Below are 18,123 nucleotides of genomic sequence, written 5' to 3'. Positions count from 1 at the left end.
CATCAGCTGCTGGTCAGCTGACGGATGGCCAAAGAAAACACCCTCTTCCAGGATAACCATAATCTGTGAAATAGTTTGAAGGAAATTCATGGAATCGGTCTTGGACTATCGACTATGGTTGTCCTAAGGTACAGCAATTAGTGTAATCATTTTTTTACATTCCTCGTTCCGTGCTTTGATTTTGTCATTGATATGATATACTTTCGAATATTTTGCAAATTTAATTTTAAACAACAGATAAAAATCACTGAGATCAATGCACGGAGAACTGCATGTACATCCTGAGAATTTTTCTTCGTCATTTCACCAAATCATCTTTGCTACTTTTGCAGCTTTCGTATAAGAAATTTCTTTCTTAAACATGAATTTTAGTTTACCCTCTCGTCGTCATCAGCTGGTATTTAATTTCAAGAATACTATTTCGTTTCACTCGATGTTGATACAATCACTTTTCATGACTACACTTAACATTGTTCAGTATGAACATTGTGAGAAATGAAAGTCCCTCGTTAGCTTTTCTCGGTTAATGTATGCTTGAGATTAAATATTGCTCGTACAAGTGCTAATACATATTATTATAATCCATATTGAGCACGTACAGCGTCTGTGGCGGATGTAATTTTAAATATTCGTTATCGGAAATTTCGAATATAAAACACAGATGAAATGTTTCGAAAATTATTTCAACCGAGTAGAATTCTTTACACTGTACGTGCTCGATACGCGTTTTAACAAGATAATATTATTTTTTATATTGGATATAAGGTATGTAATATGTATCTTATTCATTAGCATAGATATCGACAAATCTTCACTAAATTATACATAATATTAATATCGCGTTTATCCGATGTTCCTTTACGAATACGAATCATGTATTTTAATTAAATAAAGCTAATCATGAAACATGTTCAATCATTCACACCATAAATCTTGTTACCTTAACTTCGAATAATATCTCATAAATGAATATGTTCTCTCTCAGATAAACCATACTTTTATTCGCTAAGTTTTATTTATTATTATCAATAATATATGTATATGTACATTACTTATTAATAACGGTGAAAAATTAATAAAAATTATTAATACAGATTACGTATCGATATCAATGAATGCCACATACACAGTTGAATCAGTATTATTTAATACTGCTGCAATGTTTGTTTATTGCACTTTATTTTGCAATATTTTTCATCTGATAATTCCTTTAAGAATAACCCCTATACCCTGATGGATAACCAGCATAACTACCACTGCGATAGCTAGAAGGATCATAGCTATTTCTTACGTTGTACGAGGATCCATAATTCGAACCTCCATAACCATTGTATCCCGTTCCATACCCATAACCATCTAATCCACCGTAACGACCATACCCACCACGTGTACCGTATCCATAGGATCCATCATCGTAGACGCCTGAACCGTAAGTTCCTGGAGTATAGCTGTTACTGTAACCACCATAACCCCCTAATCCACTTCCGTAGCCACCATAGCCGTTGTATCCGCCATAACCAGACCCGTAGCCACCTCCATACCCCGGATTGTACCCGGAGTTACCGTAATAGCCGAACCTGAGATCAAACCATCGTGAAAATTCGAATTCCAAAGGAACGTGAGAATAATTACAAATTTTCTTTCGAACGAGGGAAATAATTTCATCCATTTTCAAATGTCGAATTTTGCACGGTCTGTCTAAAATATATTATTCTCCCTTCGCTGTAACGTTCTTGCTTTTTAAAATTCATATCTTGTCTGACATTTTTACGAGGACCATCCGTTACGTTGCACCTTGAGTTGTGCTCACCCTATATGGCCGCCCCCGATAATTCCAGGTCCACCCACTGAATATCCTCTGTAGCCTGGATTCACGTATCCCGGGCTCAATCCTGTTCCACGGTATGCTGTACCAGGACCGTAAATCGAACTTCCAGTTCCCAAGTAACTCCCGTAAGGTACACCACCGACGTAGCCACCTGGCTGGCCGTATTCCTTGCTAATATGGAACGCTGTAATCAAGGGAGCTTTTAAGAGAATTAACATTTTTCAAGGAATCCTGGTGCTTCGTTTAATTAGTAACAGGATCTTCTGGGATCTTCGTTTACAGCGATGAAAATATAAGAGCTGTCGAAGAGGAATATCCTATTTCACTAACACAACCTAATCCAAGGCATACAAATAGAAATCGACACTCTTTTAATTGCAAACACCTTAGGAGGATCCTATTTTACCCTAGGAACAAACACAGCCTTGAGCCTAATGGAATATCTTGAGAGGAAAATGAAATATCTTCCATGTTATTTATAAAACAATTTTTTTTCTTTAGACTGATGGAAAGATGCTTCTGAGAAATATGCGACCTAGGAAGGTTGTTTTACACTTCTCTCTGTACAGAGAAGAATGCACAATAAGGGAAACCTTGGAAAGTGTTGAAGAATGGTTGAATGCTTTTTCACACATTCGCGTTCGTCATTCATCGCTTTCATGGTGGCGGAAATGACGCGTTCATGAATCACCGTGCACCACTATTCCACCGGGGAATATAATCAAACTAAATCGTACAATTAACGCTGTAACAATACGTATACATCATCCGATTGTAATGATAATTTCTTATTATTATTTCTTGCAACTTGGTTTACTTCATTCTTTCGCAAATGTTTAAAAAAAAATACAAAAAAGGGTAACATGGTAGTTATTAGAAATAATTAATTGCACTTCATTTCTCTTCTCCCTCCTAGCTAATATTTATCAGACTTCAATACGCTATTCTGTCAAATTTTAATTTAAAATTATAACGCTTCATATTTTATTTTTGATCATTTTTTAAACCCAGCTGTAGGTAATTAATTACTTAATATGTTAAATTTCCACTGTGTCCTATTAATAGAAATTATATTAAAGGTAAAAAAAAAGTGTGCTGCAGATGAAAACACATGCATCACCTATGCAAATTCTGTTATTCCCGTCAGGTGAATCATTGTAACAATAATCTAATGCAGACCAGCGATCGCTAGGCGCATTAGAAAAGACGAAGGACCTTCGAGGAGTCGACGCCACATTAGCATGTTATTATATCGAATGTCACTTTTTACAATGAAATACGTTTGAAGTGCTCGATCGTGGGAACGGTAGTGACATACTTATTTAATACGTTCGCAATGAAAAAGGTTGGATAACGATCGATTACGCCTGGCAAACAGTCGTCGGATAATTTTGCTTCGAGAATCAGACGAGTATATAAGTTCGCATAATTATGCAGTTAGAAGTATCCTCTGAAATCAGCCATTTTCTTATGATTTCTTTTTCCCCTTCCGGAATTCGAGGATTACGAAACGACCAGGTGAACAGGGGCCAATTATCGTTGATAATTTTATTGAAAAATATTTATAATTTGAGGAATATTACTGTCGGTAAATCTATTTTATTTTTATAACTGTAATTACCGCTCTGATTACCGATGCCACGTATTAATGATTTCAATAAGTATATTATAACGGATAAATTAAAATTTGAAAAATGGCCATTTCACAAGATATGGAAATTCATCGATATTCATGCTACAGTGATAAATCGTGCACTTACTTCGATCACTCGCAGCCGCTGTTAAATCTTTGTCAGCATCCTTGTAGGAAGGGCTGTTCAGCGGGATTAATTTAGTAGTCAGCTTTGTTTCTGACGATTCGATGGCACCCCTGCCGAGCGCAAACAAACAGGCAACTGTTAATACCTGAAACTGAAAAATACAAGATTTTTATTCCGTCGATGAGACAGCACACTTCTTGGAAATAATTTTTTTATAAATATAAAAACCAGTGTAATAATTTTGCAAAATAACATTCATCTCCTAATGGAAATAATTCCTTTTGTTTGAAACGAACAAAGAGATGCTTTACTTCATTGTTACAACTGAAATTCTGTTTTACGTGAAAGGATCCTTATCGAATCAAAGTAATATTAAATTTTCAACCTTTGTTCTTATCATTCGAAAAGCATACGACTTTCTCTTCATATAATTCTAAATACTGGCTCCTCGCCAGAGCAAACAAGATGATTTCTTGTAGATTACGTACACTACTCTTATCCTCCCTTTCTATAACAAACTTTTCTCAATATCGTAAACTGATGCATAAAAATGGAGATATTTTCAATTTTCAAGATATCCGAAGATATTTCTTTGCAGAATCCTTCTGCTAATTATTTTCATTGATCGCCAGCAGGTAAATTTAATTAACTCTAGTTTGCTCAATCCAAAAGTAAATTAAAAAAGATATTGTTGGTATTATCATTCTTTTTATTTACCTTCCATTTGATGAGAATTATTAATTTAGTGATTGAATTAGTTGGTCAAGTTAGGTCAGGTTAGGTTATGTCAGAGAAGATAAAATACTATCTATATCGCTCGTTGCAACTTACTAATAGCTTATTTCCTGAAAGGAAACGTTAGAGAATTAACGATCCGTTTTATAAAATCATAAAACCCTATATTTACTATGTGCACCGTGTCCCGATAAAAGTTAGCAAACTTACACACTGAAATAACTTTTACACTTCAAAAAATTCTCGTAACTTCGTACCAGTATTTACACCCTTCCCAATTTTCCTTCTTTAGTATCTATGGCAAGGATTTGAAATTATAGCGGCAATTTTCTGCCAGAGTGCACTGTTGAATAATTAAGTCAAATGACAAAATCTGGAAGAGCTTTCCATCAAAATGCATTAGCAATTAATTAACGATTATTAATATTTCTCAAAGAGAACCTGAGTCCTCTTAATTAATATACCAGTAAATTTTATAAAATTTGTAATTCTATCGACCGAAGAAAGTAAAAAAGAAAGAAAATCGATCCCCAATATCTGATCGAAGAGAAAAATACTTACAAGACGAAGGTGCTGCATTTTTCTTTCGAACGAAATTTCACGCGGAAAACACCTACGTGGGAGACGATGTGTTCTGCTCGAACGAAGTCGTTCGAAACCTCTATATACGCGTTCCCTGTGCCCCTTCTCGTTTTCCTGGCCAGGCTACGTTTGTTTAAGCTCGAGCTCAGGAGACGACGTTGACAAGGCCGTTGAAGAGAATCAGGCTGTGTTCTGCGTGACACGCCTGTGCCTCGACCCATGGGAAACCGCGTTTCCGTCTTTCCGGATACAGGTGTGCGCGCATGTATGCGATATCAATTCTATTTACACCGTGATATCCTTCGATTTTGGCTACGTCATCCGACGAGGATGCGAAAATTGACTGGAATTAGCTCAAGATCGAGGAACTGCTTGGATGAGCTTCGGAGGATTCAGAAAATTCTCGATGACTTGTTAATTATAGCTTTTTGCTTTTAATACTGGGCCAAGGATAATGAAACTTTGACGAATCGCTTATGTAACCTTTTCTTTTTTTTTCTTTTCTAAACGGAGAGCACGACTTACCCCTTTCTCAAAGGGGCACCATCAAGTTTAACCACCGACTCGATTTCTATGGCAATGGTTTTTATAATCTAATTAAAAGCATTTCATACTGCCTTATGAAGTATTTGTGAGGTAGTTTTCAATAATTAAATGCCTGGGTAGAACTCGAAGTACAAGGTTTATTAACTGCCCCTCAGTTTTTAGAACTGTACCGAAAATGATATACGGAAAGAAATTCAATTTCCGCGAGTCAAACTTTTCCCGACAAGAGTTCTTGTTAATCGAATTTTAAAGGAAAAAAAGATAAAGTGGAATCGCAGACTTTCCAGGGAAAACGATGTGCCGGGTTCCTACCCTTCCTTGAGTTCCAAGGCAAATAACGATCTAATGATCGATCTATGGCAGACCACCACTTGCGTATAAACGTTTGTGCGGAAAAATTTGAATTGATGTTCGATACAATTTCACAATAAATTCTCGAGTGTTTCCAATGTCTATAAATCTCTGTTTCGTGATACTCTTACTTAACAATGTCGCAGATTTCGCAAAGTCAATCATTCAAAAGGCAGTGATAACAGACGACACGGTATAGCTCTCTAAACAAAGGCACTGTTACAAGGTTTACTAAAAAGTGTTGCAATACGAGGTTTCATGTGACGGACACACCTTACAATACCACTAGAGTTACTTAAGTACTCGGAAACACGAACATGTGTCATAAACAATCAATTCATAGGATGTAAAATGGATATCTATTATTTGAAACAATAAATGTACATACTTTACTGTATATTTTTCAAACTAATAGAAAACTATTCAAAACCATTTTTACAAAAGTGGCCTTTTTGTAGAAACTTTTATTCGTACTAAGCAGCGTGCAAGGATCAGAAAATAGCAGAATTTTTAAATTTTTATTCAGAGATTATTTTTATGCAGAGACAAAGAAAGTGCTCGCAACAGGACCAGGTTTAACTAGGTCGCGAATTTCCACGCTCTCAATTGCCTAGAGTTTTTAAATTATCAACTTACGAACGTTTGTCATAATCTTTTTATATTTGCAAAAAACATGTATGTACTTTCTTTTATGGAATGGTAACAAAAGGTTGACGTCATAAAAATTTTTAAGCGCAAACTAGGTGGAATATTAGGATTATTTACTAATTTTTCATTTCAGTTAATCGGGGTTATATTGTACAGTACCGAGGATGGTAGACTTCCCTAGGGAAAATAACGATACCACCCCTTCTCTAAGCTTCCCCGGGTCCCAAGACCTCCCCTTGCCCGAGATTCCCGTCCGACCCCACGAGTGGTTCCCAGGAGAATGAAGATGTAAATGAGGGAACCTCATATACAAGTCTGTGGCTCCCCACCACTTGCGTACAATCGTTTACGCGAGAAAATCTGAATCGATATTCATACTTCTTTTCCGAAACACTTTTAATATCAATATTGAAAGGTAATTTACTCGTCCTTTATAAATCTCAAATACACTTCATAATTCTAAAAATAATAATGCAGATACACTTCTTAATACATCTTCATATGTTATACTTCGTGCAAACAATAGAAAAGAATTAGAAACACACTTTAATACCCAGAAATGATCGATCGATGAAAGCAACTTCTTTGTATCGTGATACACCATTATATTGGAACAGTATTATAAGAAAAACGTTGAAATCTACTTTAGAAACTAAGGCTGCGGAAATGCCTGATGTTTAGATGTGGCAGCTGAAAGTAATTTAATTTCAACGTGTTAGAACGAAAAGAGCTCTGGAACAGAAATTAATCATGAAAGAGATATAAATGTAGTATAATGCAATTTTTCATCTCAGTTGGAAAAATCTCTGGAATATCTCAACCTCCGAATTAACATAGTGTGGTTAATTATGAATATTAAAAATGAGAGTTGTTGGTGTCCAAAATAAAAAATGTAATAAATCCACCTCCTCTTACGAAGTACTCTCGTCGAAAAGGAATCTATTCTGCAAATTGAACGAAGCACGATCGAAAGTTCTAAAGCAACATCAAAATACATACTCGGTACAAGAGTCAATCTCCATTCGCTTTATCCCCAAATCGCGACCCGAACGCATTGAGCTGAACACAATGCGACAAAGAGACGAATCAGAGCAACGTTTCCGCGCGGTCAAGCCAATTCGCGTCGTTCATTGTCCTGCGGTGAATAAATTTGAAGAAACCATTCACGATTTGCACGTGCAGAAAAAGATGAATCGAGCGGGAAGCAGGCGGCGGGTTAAGGTTCACAGAAGACGCAGTTTACGTTCGGAGAAGCGCGCAATAGGGCGACGAACAACGGCGCAGGTTCCACAATGATCTCCTTCCACGAGGAAATGCTTGCTGAAGTCTGCCCCTCCGTGGACACCCCCCACCCCCTGGTTCACGATGTTGATCGCGAAAACCGACCGCATTTCGTCGCGAGTTCTCGGAAAGCGCGTACCTACCGAAATCCGTCCGGCGGTGATCGGATTTTCACTCTCGCGTTAAAATCTTCGCGGAAAATTCGAATTTCTTCGATCCGAATATTTCAAGGTAATCTCTGAACACTTAAGAACAATAGTTCGAAAGCAAATTAGAATCGAAGCAATTAGATGGGTTATACGAACGAGGAAAGGAATCGACAGTTTGATCGTCACTGTCTCGAAAGAAGACACGGAAGTGAAGAGAATCGCGAAGAAAATCATGTCTTTAACTAAGGAACCGTGAAATCGACGAACCCTTTGATCTCGTTTTTATCGGAACACTGTCAACGTCCGTGCGTCAAGTACACCTGACCGACTCGCGTTTGTTGCCGTCCGATTCGAAATATCGGTGTGTCAAATGCACTGTGTCGTGCGGAAGACAAACGAACACGTGTTTTTCTCTGGTTTAAGTAAAGCCGGTGTTGTGCTGCGAGTGAGAACGGTGATCAATTGTGATCAGAAACTTTTGGAAGCTTGGTAACCATGTTGCAAGACGAAACTATGCTGAAACTTCTGAGCTCTATGCAACTGAAACTTTGCTTGGAATTTCAGGGATATAGTCTCTAATAATCGTGGTTTCTTGGAAATGCGTCGAAGCGTTTGCAATATTAAATTCAATAAGGTATTGTTCGAGAGTTGTTAATTGAAGGATCATTAGAGGATAATCAAGTGCCTGCGCGAGGAATTGTGTTGAAATGACTTGTGCTAAGTCGACGTCGAATTCATAATAATTGAGTTACAAGAACAATAGAGTGCACCCGTGGGCGTGGAGAATCAGATTTCTAAAGGAGTATCAACAAGCTCCTTTGCCGAGCAATTTCTAAGGATTATGGAGGATCCACTCTACGCTTCGGTGAGTTGTATCATTTCTATGATAGATTACGATACACTCCGTTTAAGATTACGGGGAATCTCTGAGATAGAGTATAAGATACTGAAATTTTTAATTATAGAACTCAAATTTGATCAGCTGTATCAAATTCTTGGTATTCCTTCGATTTTTAGGGAAATTTTTCATTCCTGAATAAAATATATTTTTATTAACAATAAACTGTGAAATAGATTATATTTAAAGGTCTCAAATGATACCTCTTTATTAAACAATTAAGTTTTATTAAATTTATGAAACAAAGTTTTCATGAAATAAAAAGATACTATAAAAGAGAACAGTCAATTTCATGGAAAATTTCGTTGCGACGCGTTGACGATTCCTCAAATTGAAACAAATTTAATCACCGAATACCTTTGTGACAGGTGTTATTTGGAATAACAAGCGATAGCGCGTTTTACGAGCGACAGAAATTTCTATTTCGTGAGAGAAAACACGGGAGATGACAATTTTTTGAAAAATTTTCTTATGGACGTCGAACTAAAATTGCTAGGAAACAAAGACAAGTAATGGAACAAAGGTTCTTTTGAAATCTGACGATATGTGTACTGCACCGTTCAAACTTTAGCGAGGCAAATTAATTTGACAACTCTTTGTGATAAATATATTTCTTTTTTAAGTGAAATCATAAATCTCCTACGAAACGATACAATAAGAATGGTGGAAGCTCTCGTCTTCCCTTGAGCTCAATTCCTGATAACCGAAAACGAAAATAATTTTCGGAACTCCTTCAGGAGGGAGAATGGAGAAAATCTTTTTCCACGTATATTCCAGAGGCAAAATACGAAAGACTCGTGTCACGAATCTCGGATATGCAGATAATTTCATGAAATTGCTCAACCTCTCAGGAAAGGAAATAGCTTTTCCAGATACGGCATTCGAAGATACAAGTTTTTAATTGTAACAGAAACACAATTCTTCGCTTTCATCCCTCTTATCATTTCCTTCAATGAATCCGAAGAATACGAAACTGATGAAAGGAAATATTCATTGGCAGTAATGGAAGTACAAGAATGATTAAAGGAGTTTCTTATTTTTAATAAAAATTCTAGTGGATGCACTTCATCTACAGAAATGATTTTTTTAAAAATATTTTTAGATTTATTATACGATGCGTAAATAATTCTAAAATTATTAGAACATTTTGAAAGTATCAACGAGGAGAAAATGAATATTTCATTTTCACGATTTTATATTGAAAATATATTTCTTTCCCAATATCCTCGCTCGAGTTTGGAAGTTGGAGTGCATCGAAATTCTGTCGAAACGTGCGAAACTGAAGATTTACTTTGTTTCGAAAGGCCTTCGCGTTGTCTTTCGGGTAAACATTTATAAATCAAGAATACAATGTAGTTCAACAACGCAGGGATTCTCATTTTCAAAACAGCTCGCATTGTACGAAATGTAACCGGCTTTCTGAAGAATTCTATGCGCTCGTCGACTCGCTAAAAGCTTATGTAGAATTGAATGACAAGCTTAGAAGGAAAAATAGAATTTCAAATAAACTGAAGTGGAACAGTGATGTTTTGGTAGATCAGAAAAGAAATGAACCATTTTTCTAACTCTGTTGAATGGTTAAAAAAACTATTTGAAATTTTCCAATGTAAACCATGTCGAATAGAAAAATATTTTTTTAACGCTTTACTGATATTGATATATAATATGTACAAATTCACTCGATCTTTGATAAAGGTAACTGCAATGCTTGCAAAACGTCAGGAAAATCGGACACGGTTTACACTTCAACGCTTCTTAGAGTATTAACTATAAGCTGGGTCGTGAAAACTTCAAATATCCATAGAACATTTAGAAAAGATAAAATATTTAAAATAAGAAGGTAAATAATCCGTTTAACGAAGCTATTTGCATAGAAATCAGAGTCAATTTTTCCTAGCTCTGTTTGATAATAAAATAAATAAAATTAAAAGTGCTATAATTAATTAGAATAATACAGATCCAAAAAGTAGATAAAAATATTTAAGATCAAAGTAAATAGTTTGAGTTCTTTCTTTGCCGTTGTTTATTTACCACTTAAATTTGAGAATTTTTATTTAATTTAAATAGTTTAATAAAAATGTTGAAATGTGGATTCAAAGATGTATATACCTATGCTTTAAATTATTTTAATTACATTTAGAAAAAGAGATTCTTTCAACCGAGCTGAGTTCGAAGGTATTTCATCTAACGGATAATATTGCGCTTACATCAAACATAACGCAAAGGAATGAGAAGCTATCCCATATAAAAAGAAATTATTTATTTTAAAAGCAAATATTTGAAACCGTCAGTTTACAAATTTCCTTGCTACGAATACCAGGAAGTTGTAGCAAAATCAGCTCGTTTCCTGTATTTTAATGTAAACAAATGTTTCTGGTGCAAATAAATGAAACAAACGTTTCAAAATTTCACGTAGATCTAGTTAACTGGCAAATTCGTGGATGTAAAAAATTATAATTCCTACAATAAAATTAAACTAATCCTATAGAACAGAAGACTGACAATGAAACGGACACCGCTCCTAATTAGATTCGACTGTCTAATATATTATACTGTCTTTCCCCTGAAATTGCACGCGATCCTGCCAACACGAGAAGCAATTAGATCAGAGCTTAACACGCGAGCTTCTAGTCAATTAAGGCAACTTATTTGGGCCTACTCCAAAATATGAGCCCTCGGATAATTTCACAGGGCAATGTAGTACATTGTAACGCAAACAAACTTGGTTTACGATATGTGTTGTACTTGGAGACGACTTGTCCACGCCGACATACCGCTTGATTACTTTAATATAACGAGGTGTATCGGGGCAATATGATATACTGTAACCTGTATAATCAAGAGCATAAAATACCAATATGAAAGGTCCATTTGCCAAGTCGATTAATTCCATAAAATAAATAATAAAGAAATTGAGAAAATATCGAAAATTAAATATTGATTATGTACTTTGGAAAAAAATTTTTTAAAACAAATGAGTGCAGTGAAGTTAATTACTTTCGACTATCAATACAGCGATGCCAATATTCCAATACCGATATATCAATATACAGTGGGTGATTAAATTTATTAGAGCCATGGTATGAAAAATGGGTTTTTCGTGTTTGTGTAGAAATAGAGCCAGAATTTTAAGGTTTTTACATTATGTAACTTTTAATCAATAATTCTCCACTATTAATATACAAGAAAATACTTATAAAAATAAAGAAATACATTTAAAAAGCCAATCAAGAACTTTCACGTTTTTCAACTGTATATCATAACTTTAGAATCATAAACAAGTAAGAAAAATTCTGTTTAACTCGGTTTTCATTTAAGAATGAATCATTTTTATGTAAAATCATCAATTTATGCGAGTGGCTCTAATTTAATCACCCACTGTATACCAAGCGACCAAGTGGTACAGAAAATCATTTAATTTCAATTTCTTAATTCGCGTATTAAATCGACCCGTCCACGCCTAATGTTACGTCGACCAAATAGCATAATCGTGTTACTATGCACAAAGTGCATATCGTGCATTGGAAGCCGTGGCGGTAACAAGGTATTGTCGAGACGTCTCTCATGACTCTGTGTTACTGCATACAACGAGGCAACAGCTTGCTACAGACCTACCTGATAATTATTCAACTTCTCTTGTTTCTATTTAAGAAGATGCTAAAACTTTATGCATAAATCATGTTTGAATTTTAGAACTGACACGTCCGATCTTCTATTTCACGTTTTTATACCATCGAATCAAGAGAGACTTTCTATTCTGAAATTAACCGTTTGATATGCAAAATATTTGCATCAGCATGCAAAGCGCGATACCATTCCAACAGAGAAACATTTTAAAAGTCGTGAATACTTCTTTCCCATTTTAACATTTGAATTTCCATAGATTCGATTAAATTCACGCTTAGTCGGCTTACGATAACCCGAGACCCGAGAAAATGGGATAAAATAAAAGTGCACCGAAGGTTTTAACAGTGATATAACCATAATAAATGTACTTTATCAAAAACCTATGAAACCACCCACACTCGACCCTGTTCAAACCCAATTCCATTAACCTTTTTCGCGCCCTTCCTGAAAATGTGAGCTAACAAAGTATTCAGCAAATAGTTAACAAAAGAATATTTTTTATCAAATAATCTACCCATTTTACCGTTCGAATTTTATGCTAATGAAATTAGCGAAACGGTTACCTCAGATGCTGGTGAAGCGAATGGATTCCTAAAGTTAAAACCTTGTATTTCTGAATTTTTCTTGTCAAATACTACCATGATATGTAAAAATTATAGTAAAGTTTAAATAATAACAAGATTAGAATTGTGCCAAACCATAATCTGCTTTTTTTCCCTGACATTATTGAACTTTATCTGCAGAAAAGAGGCTCGTCTCTCAAAGGCAACAATATAAGATACCATGAATAAATCATACCCTCGACGTTCTCCAGCTTGAAATTTATTGAGTTCTTTTCCTTTTTACTGAATCATAATGAAACTTTCTTTACTGTGGTCGTTTGTTGTGAATAAAAGCACTGTCGATGCAATGCTATCAATAATTTTTTAAATATTAGAATGATATTTCTATCCTGATCTATGATATTAATATTAACAAGAATTTTCTATTGTTTCTGGTTTGTTACAGATAACCATCGACATGAATGATTCATGGCTGGACGAAAGTGATGATTTCGAAAGTTCCTTATTATTTTCGTTCAACAACACCTACAGGATTCGCCGAAATAATTCAATGTACGATGATTTTGGTACGAGCTATAATAATTACTACTGAATTATTTAAAATTTACTATAATAATTATAGCTGTAAATTAAGCAAATAGTTTGACTAAAAAATATTTTTCAAAAATACTTCAAAGAAAAACGAATTGCAGAATTTTTTATCTTTTTTTATCAAAAAATATATCAAAGGATAATCGAACTCTGAAACGATAAAAAAAAGAATCAAACGAAAAGAATTTATTTTTTTCAATATTCTGTGATCTCCAAAAATCGTGTTTTATCTTGGGGGAATTGATAAATGGAAAGAAATTTCCAATCGCCCCGAGTCGAGGAATTTTTATCTGAATTTTCATCAACCATACAGACACCGATTGATATGCAACGAAAATGAAATTACGATCGGTATGAATAAAATAAATTACATTTTATACAAAACTGAAGGAACTTGTAATTACACTAACACTGCCTTAAAGTAGTCAAACAAGAGGACGTGTAAAAACCTGAGAACAATTAAAAGTTCGCCGATAAAAGAAGAAGTTCGGTATTTAATCAGCCGCTAGAAAAGTCAGTTCGAGAATAATTTAAAAAGAAAATAAAGAAAATTATACAGTTGAAGAATTTTTTTATTCTCTTGTTCGAACTTTATTTCTGAAGGCGTCAATCGCAATAATGAATGAGCTGTGAATTGAATTAAATGTAAATAAGACAGTACATTATTTCATCAAAGAAATGAATGAAGATTACTTGTTTCGTAAGCTTCTTTCTCTTTAGCCAATTAAGTTAATTACACTGTATTCAAAGTAAGCTAAATTTGATCGGATAGACTTACGTTTATTTCATAAAAGATGTAACCTCATTATGTTTCTTGTAAGTAATTCAACGCAGTAGCAGATCAAGGGAAGAACTGTGTTTACCCTCGGTTGAAAACAAACTCAACATCCCGTCGAGAATATAATGAATCATTGATCGGGGTTTTTAATTAATAAATCAACAACTAAGCCTTAATGAGCGTTTTGATATAGGAAAGAATTGTTCAGAATCACCTTAGCCACCATCCTCTTAAAGAATTTTTTTGATTTTGCTTTTTTCTTAGGATCTTTAAAATCGCGATAGATTAACCAGCTGTGAAAATGTTAATTAAATTAATTTTCTTCAGCATGTTATTATTGTTATTAATTAAATTAATTTCTCATTTAACACGATGATTTCTATTCGTTTTCAGCTGGCAGCTACGAAGTGCCAACTATGATTCTCGTCGTTCTAAGCATCTTATACGGAAGTATATCCTTTCTGGCAGTGGTAGGCAATTCTCTGGTCATGTGGATCGTCGCCACATCCAGACGCATGCAGAACGTAACAAACTTTTTCATTGCGAATTTAGCATTGGCTGATATTGTCATAGGTTTGTTCACGATTCCGTTTCAGGTAAGACATTTTATTTTCTCGTACTCAAATTTCAATCAAATGTCAGTTACATTAATTACAATATAAAAATGATGCTCATCTTCTTTTCAAGTTCCAAGCAGCTCTACTTCAAAGATGGAATCTCCCATATTTTATGTGCGCCTTTTGCCCTTTCGTACAAGTCCTCTCAGTCAATGTCTCGGTTTTCACACTGACTGCGATCGCAATTGATCGACATCGAGCGATACTAAAACCCCTTAGGTGAGTTCAATCAAATTAACATTCACCCCACCGATCATTTTCTCCAATCCCCTTGTGTATTATAATTAATTATTTCATTCGAAATTGATTCATATTCAAACATATACATATATTGACATTGGCATTCGATAATATACCGTGTAAATAATTAACACAGGAATCGTTATAATTTCATAAATAAAATTTAAAAAAAAAAACTTTTTATATTACTGTATCTTCCTTTTAATTTCCTAGTTTAATTACTGACTTTACTGCTTCTAGAACCTACCTAATAATAATTAAACGTTTGAAACGAGTTTCGTAGAGTTAAAAAATTGCATCAAAGATAAATGAAAAATGTTTTTCCTTCAGCACGGAAATGGAAAAATTAATAAAATTTGTAAAGAAACCAAACCCCTTTGGATTTTATATCACTCGAATAAGATACTCTGTTCTTCTTTATCAAATATGAAATTTTTTTTCTATGATAGTGCTAAACCAAGCAAATTGACTGCTAAAATTATCATCGCTGGAATTTGGTTACTTGCCGGAAGTTTGGCTACACCAATGGCGATTGCACGTAGAGTCGTGATGGAACCAGAAGAGTATACCGGTAAATTTCATCACCGATCAATGTATCCTGTCTCAAAATTGAATTTTCAAAAATTTCCTTTCTTCCCGCCGGTCTAGATCGTTACAAACCTTTCTGCAAAGAGGCGAATCTATCCAGTCGATCGATGTTAATTTACTCCGGTTTATTGGTCTTCCTGCAATATTTAACACCCCTTTCAGTCATTTCCTGCGTTTATGCAAGAATGGGGTTGAAATTGTGGGAAAATAAAGCGCCAGGAAATGCTGAAGATTCCCGAGATGCAAATTTATTGAGGAACAAAATGAGGGTAGGTAAATATGAGAATTTGTAAATTGAATTTTCAACGCGTTTACTGGTTTTTAATTGGTTCGTTATGTTTCCAGGTAATCAAAATGTTAATTATAGTCGTGGCTCTGTTTGCAATATGTTGGCTACCTTTACAAACGTACAATGTTTTTCGGTATTTTCATCCAAAGATCAACAAGTAAGTACACAAAATGGAAATAAAAGAGATAAATATTATAAAAATTAAAATTGCAGCTATGAATACATCCATTACATATGGTTTTTTTGCGACTGGCTGGCCATGTCGAATAGTTGTTACAACCCATTCATCTATGGAATATATAATGTAAGTATATTAATCAATTTTAATTAAAAACATCAAATCTTCCTTGTTACTGACAAAAGACTTTTCGCATCAGGAAAAGTTCAGAAGAGAATTTCAACAAAGGTGTCCATTTAAATCAAGGAAATGGTTGAACAATCCACCAATGGATAATATCGAAATGGATAAGACGCAAAGTACCCGCACTTCCGTTAGGTATACTTTTCAGAATTTATATAACAAAATGCAAAAATTTCAACTCTAGCAATCCTCCAGCTCACTTATATAAATCAAATAAAGAATTATTTAAATTCATAAATTTAAGAATTTAAATCCTTATTTTAATTATTCAAATTATTTAAATAAAATAACGCTTTATACTCGAAAATACTGAAATCTGTTCTACCAGGAGCGTACATTCCGTTCAATTTGTTTAATTTTATCTGATATTTTCAATATTCCCTTTATTAGAAATTATTAATAAAAAATTTTAATGAACACATATTGAAACATTTCGTCGAAGGACGAAATTCAACAAACGAATTGATTTTTCCATCAAAGGAATGCAATAAATTCAATCTTGTACACTCTGCAACCTACTCGTATTGCAGGTATGAATGGAAACGAACAATTTCTGGTAGTTACCCCCTTGTTTCGTCGTTTTACAAAGGTGTAACAGGAAGAGAATCCACGCAGTCGTTCATCGATGAACATCAACGGAACACACGAAATAAAAAAGGTATCGGTTATTCGACAGCGTCTAACAGAAGCGAAGAATTATATGTTTTTTCATCCGGGAAACATAAACACGCTCAAGACCCAGATATAGAAGAATTATGCTTGTAACGTTAGGAATTAAAACCAGTTAATTATTTATTCGAGTAACGTAGGGAAATCTACTCCGCTCGCCAAGTAATTGTAATTCATTTGCATATGTTTTATGCAAATCGAGGGACGATACATCTTTCGCGCAGCGAAAGAAATTTGTATCCTTTCGGTACAACACATTTGAATATTGTAATTCATTGCGAATATTAATCTTAATGTATATGAAATTTTTTAAATAGATAACAACTGATATAAACCATCCACGATTTTGCTGTATCTGTGCAGTTCTAAAACAGTAGGAAATAGAAAAAGATTCGATGGGTGAATGGACACCGGAAGTGGAGGAATGGCAAGCGTAACCGATATAATTACAGCTAGTTAAAGAATGTTATTTTCTTTCCTAATTTTTTTAATCATTGCTCAAACTGCTTAACGATATTTGATCTAATTATGGGAGAAAACAATCGTCTGGAATTTATTATACTGATGGTACCTTTTCAACTGATCTCTTTACATTTAGTAGCTAGATCGATAACGTTGGATAAATAAGGAACTTTTAATTGAAAAAATAATGTACGAGAATAATTGAGTTAATTAGAGTATCAAAATTATTATGGTACTGTTACAATTTATCAGATGGAACAATTGATTTTCTTTGTTGAGAAACTATTACAGATTTACTGAGAGCACAGTTTTCGAACTGGATGTTGAACGTCCAGCAAATAAGTATGGCTGTGAAACTTTTATTAAAATAATGTCTTTCAATTTGTGTGAATTTTTTATACATGTTAATTGTTGTGAGTTTGAAATGTTTCCTGTGTAAAGAGGCTTTATTTTGAAACAAATGGAACAGATCCTTATGAAATTATAAAAACTAGTTTTAAAATTCTATAATATTGATTTAGAAAAGTTTTGTGAATATATTTCTTTTTTATTGACAAATT

At 34.3% G+C, this 18,123-nt stretch overlaps 2 protein-coding genes across 3 annotated transcripts; one reads left to right on the top strand and one right to left on the bottom strand.

Annotated features, from left to right (window-relative positions):
- Position 1: 1 nt before the first annotated feature.
- LOC114874775 (prisilkin-39-like) lies at positions 2-4,977 on the bottom strand. Its single transcript, XM_029184380.2, has 4 exons — positions 4,885-4,977; positions 3,589-3,739; positions 1,811-2,027; positions 2-1,577 (listed from the first exon to the last, which is right to left on the bottom strand). The coding sequence occupies exons 1-4, from the start codon at positions 4,900-4,902 to the stop codon at positions 1,211-1,213; spliced, it is 753 nt and encodes a 250-aa protein (XP_029040213.1). The 5' UTR covers positions 4,903-4,977; the 3' UTR covers positions 2-1,210.
- A 2,875-nt stretch (positions 4,978-7,852) lies between these two features.
- LOC114874773 (RYamide receptor-like) lies at positions 7,853-17,944 on the top strand. 2 transcript variants are annotated; one of them, XM_029184377.2, is made up of 10 exons: positions 7,853-8,745; positions 13,414-13,520; positions 14,731-14,933; positions 15,025-15,173; positions 15,644-15,765; positions 15,843-16,051; positions 16,128-16,228; positions 16,285-16,375; positions 16,449-16,567; positions 16,963-17,944. In XM_029184377.2, the coding sequence occupies exons 2-10, from the start codon at positions 13,430-13,432 to the stop codon at positions 17,195-17,197; spliced, it is 1,320 nt and encodes a 439-aa protein (XP_029040210.2). In that variant the 5' UTR covers positions 7,853-8,745; positions 13,414-13,429; the 3' UTR covers positions 17,198-17,944. The 2 variants fall into 2 exon arrangements, with proteins under 2 accessions (XP_029040210.2, XP_029040209.2); XM_029184376.2 differs by having other exon boundaries at positions 13,414-13,534.
- The last annotated feature ends 179 nt before the right edge of the window (positions 17,945-18,123 follow it).

The sequence above is a fragment of the Osmia bicornis genome, chromosome 2, assembly GCF_907164935.1.
Source record: "Osmia bicornis bicornis chromosome 2, iOsmBic2.1, whole genome shotgun sequence".
In the NCBI taxonomy this organism is placed as follows: domain Eukaryota; kingdom Metazoa; phylum Arthropoda; class Insecta; order Hymenoptera; family Megachilidae; genus Osmia; species Osmia bicornis.
This window is presented reverse-complemented; position numbering and strand designations above follow the sequence as displayed.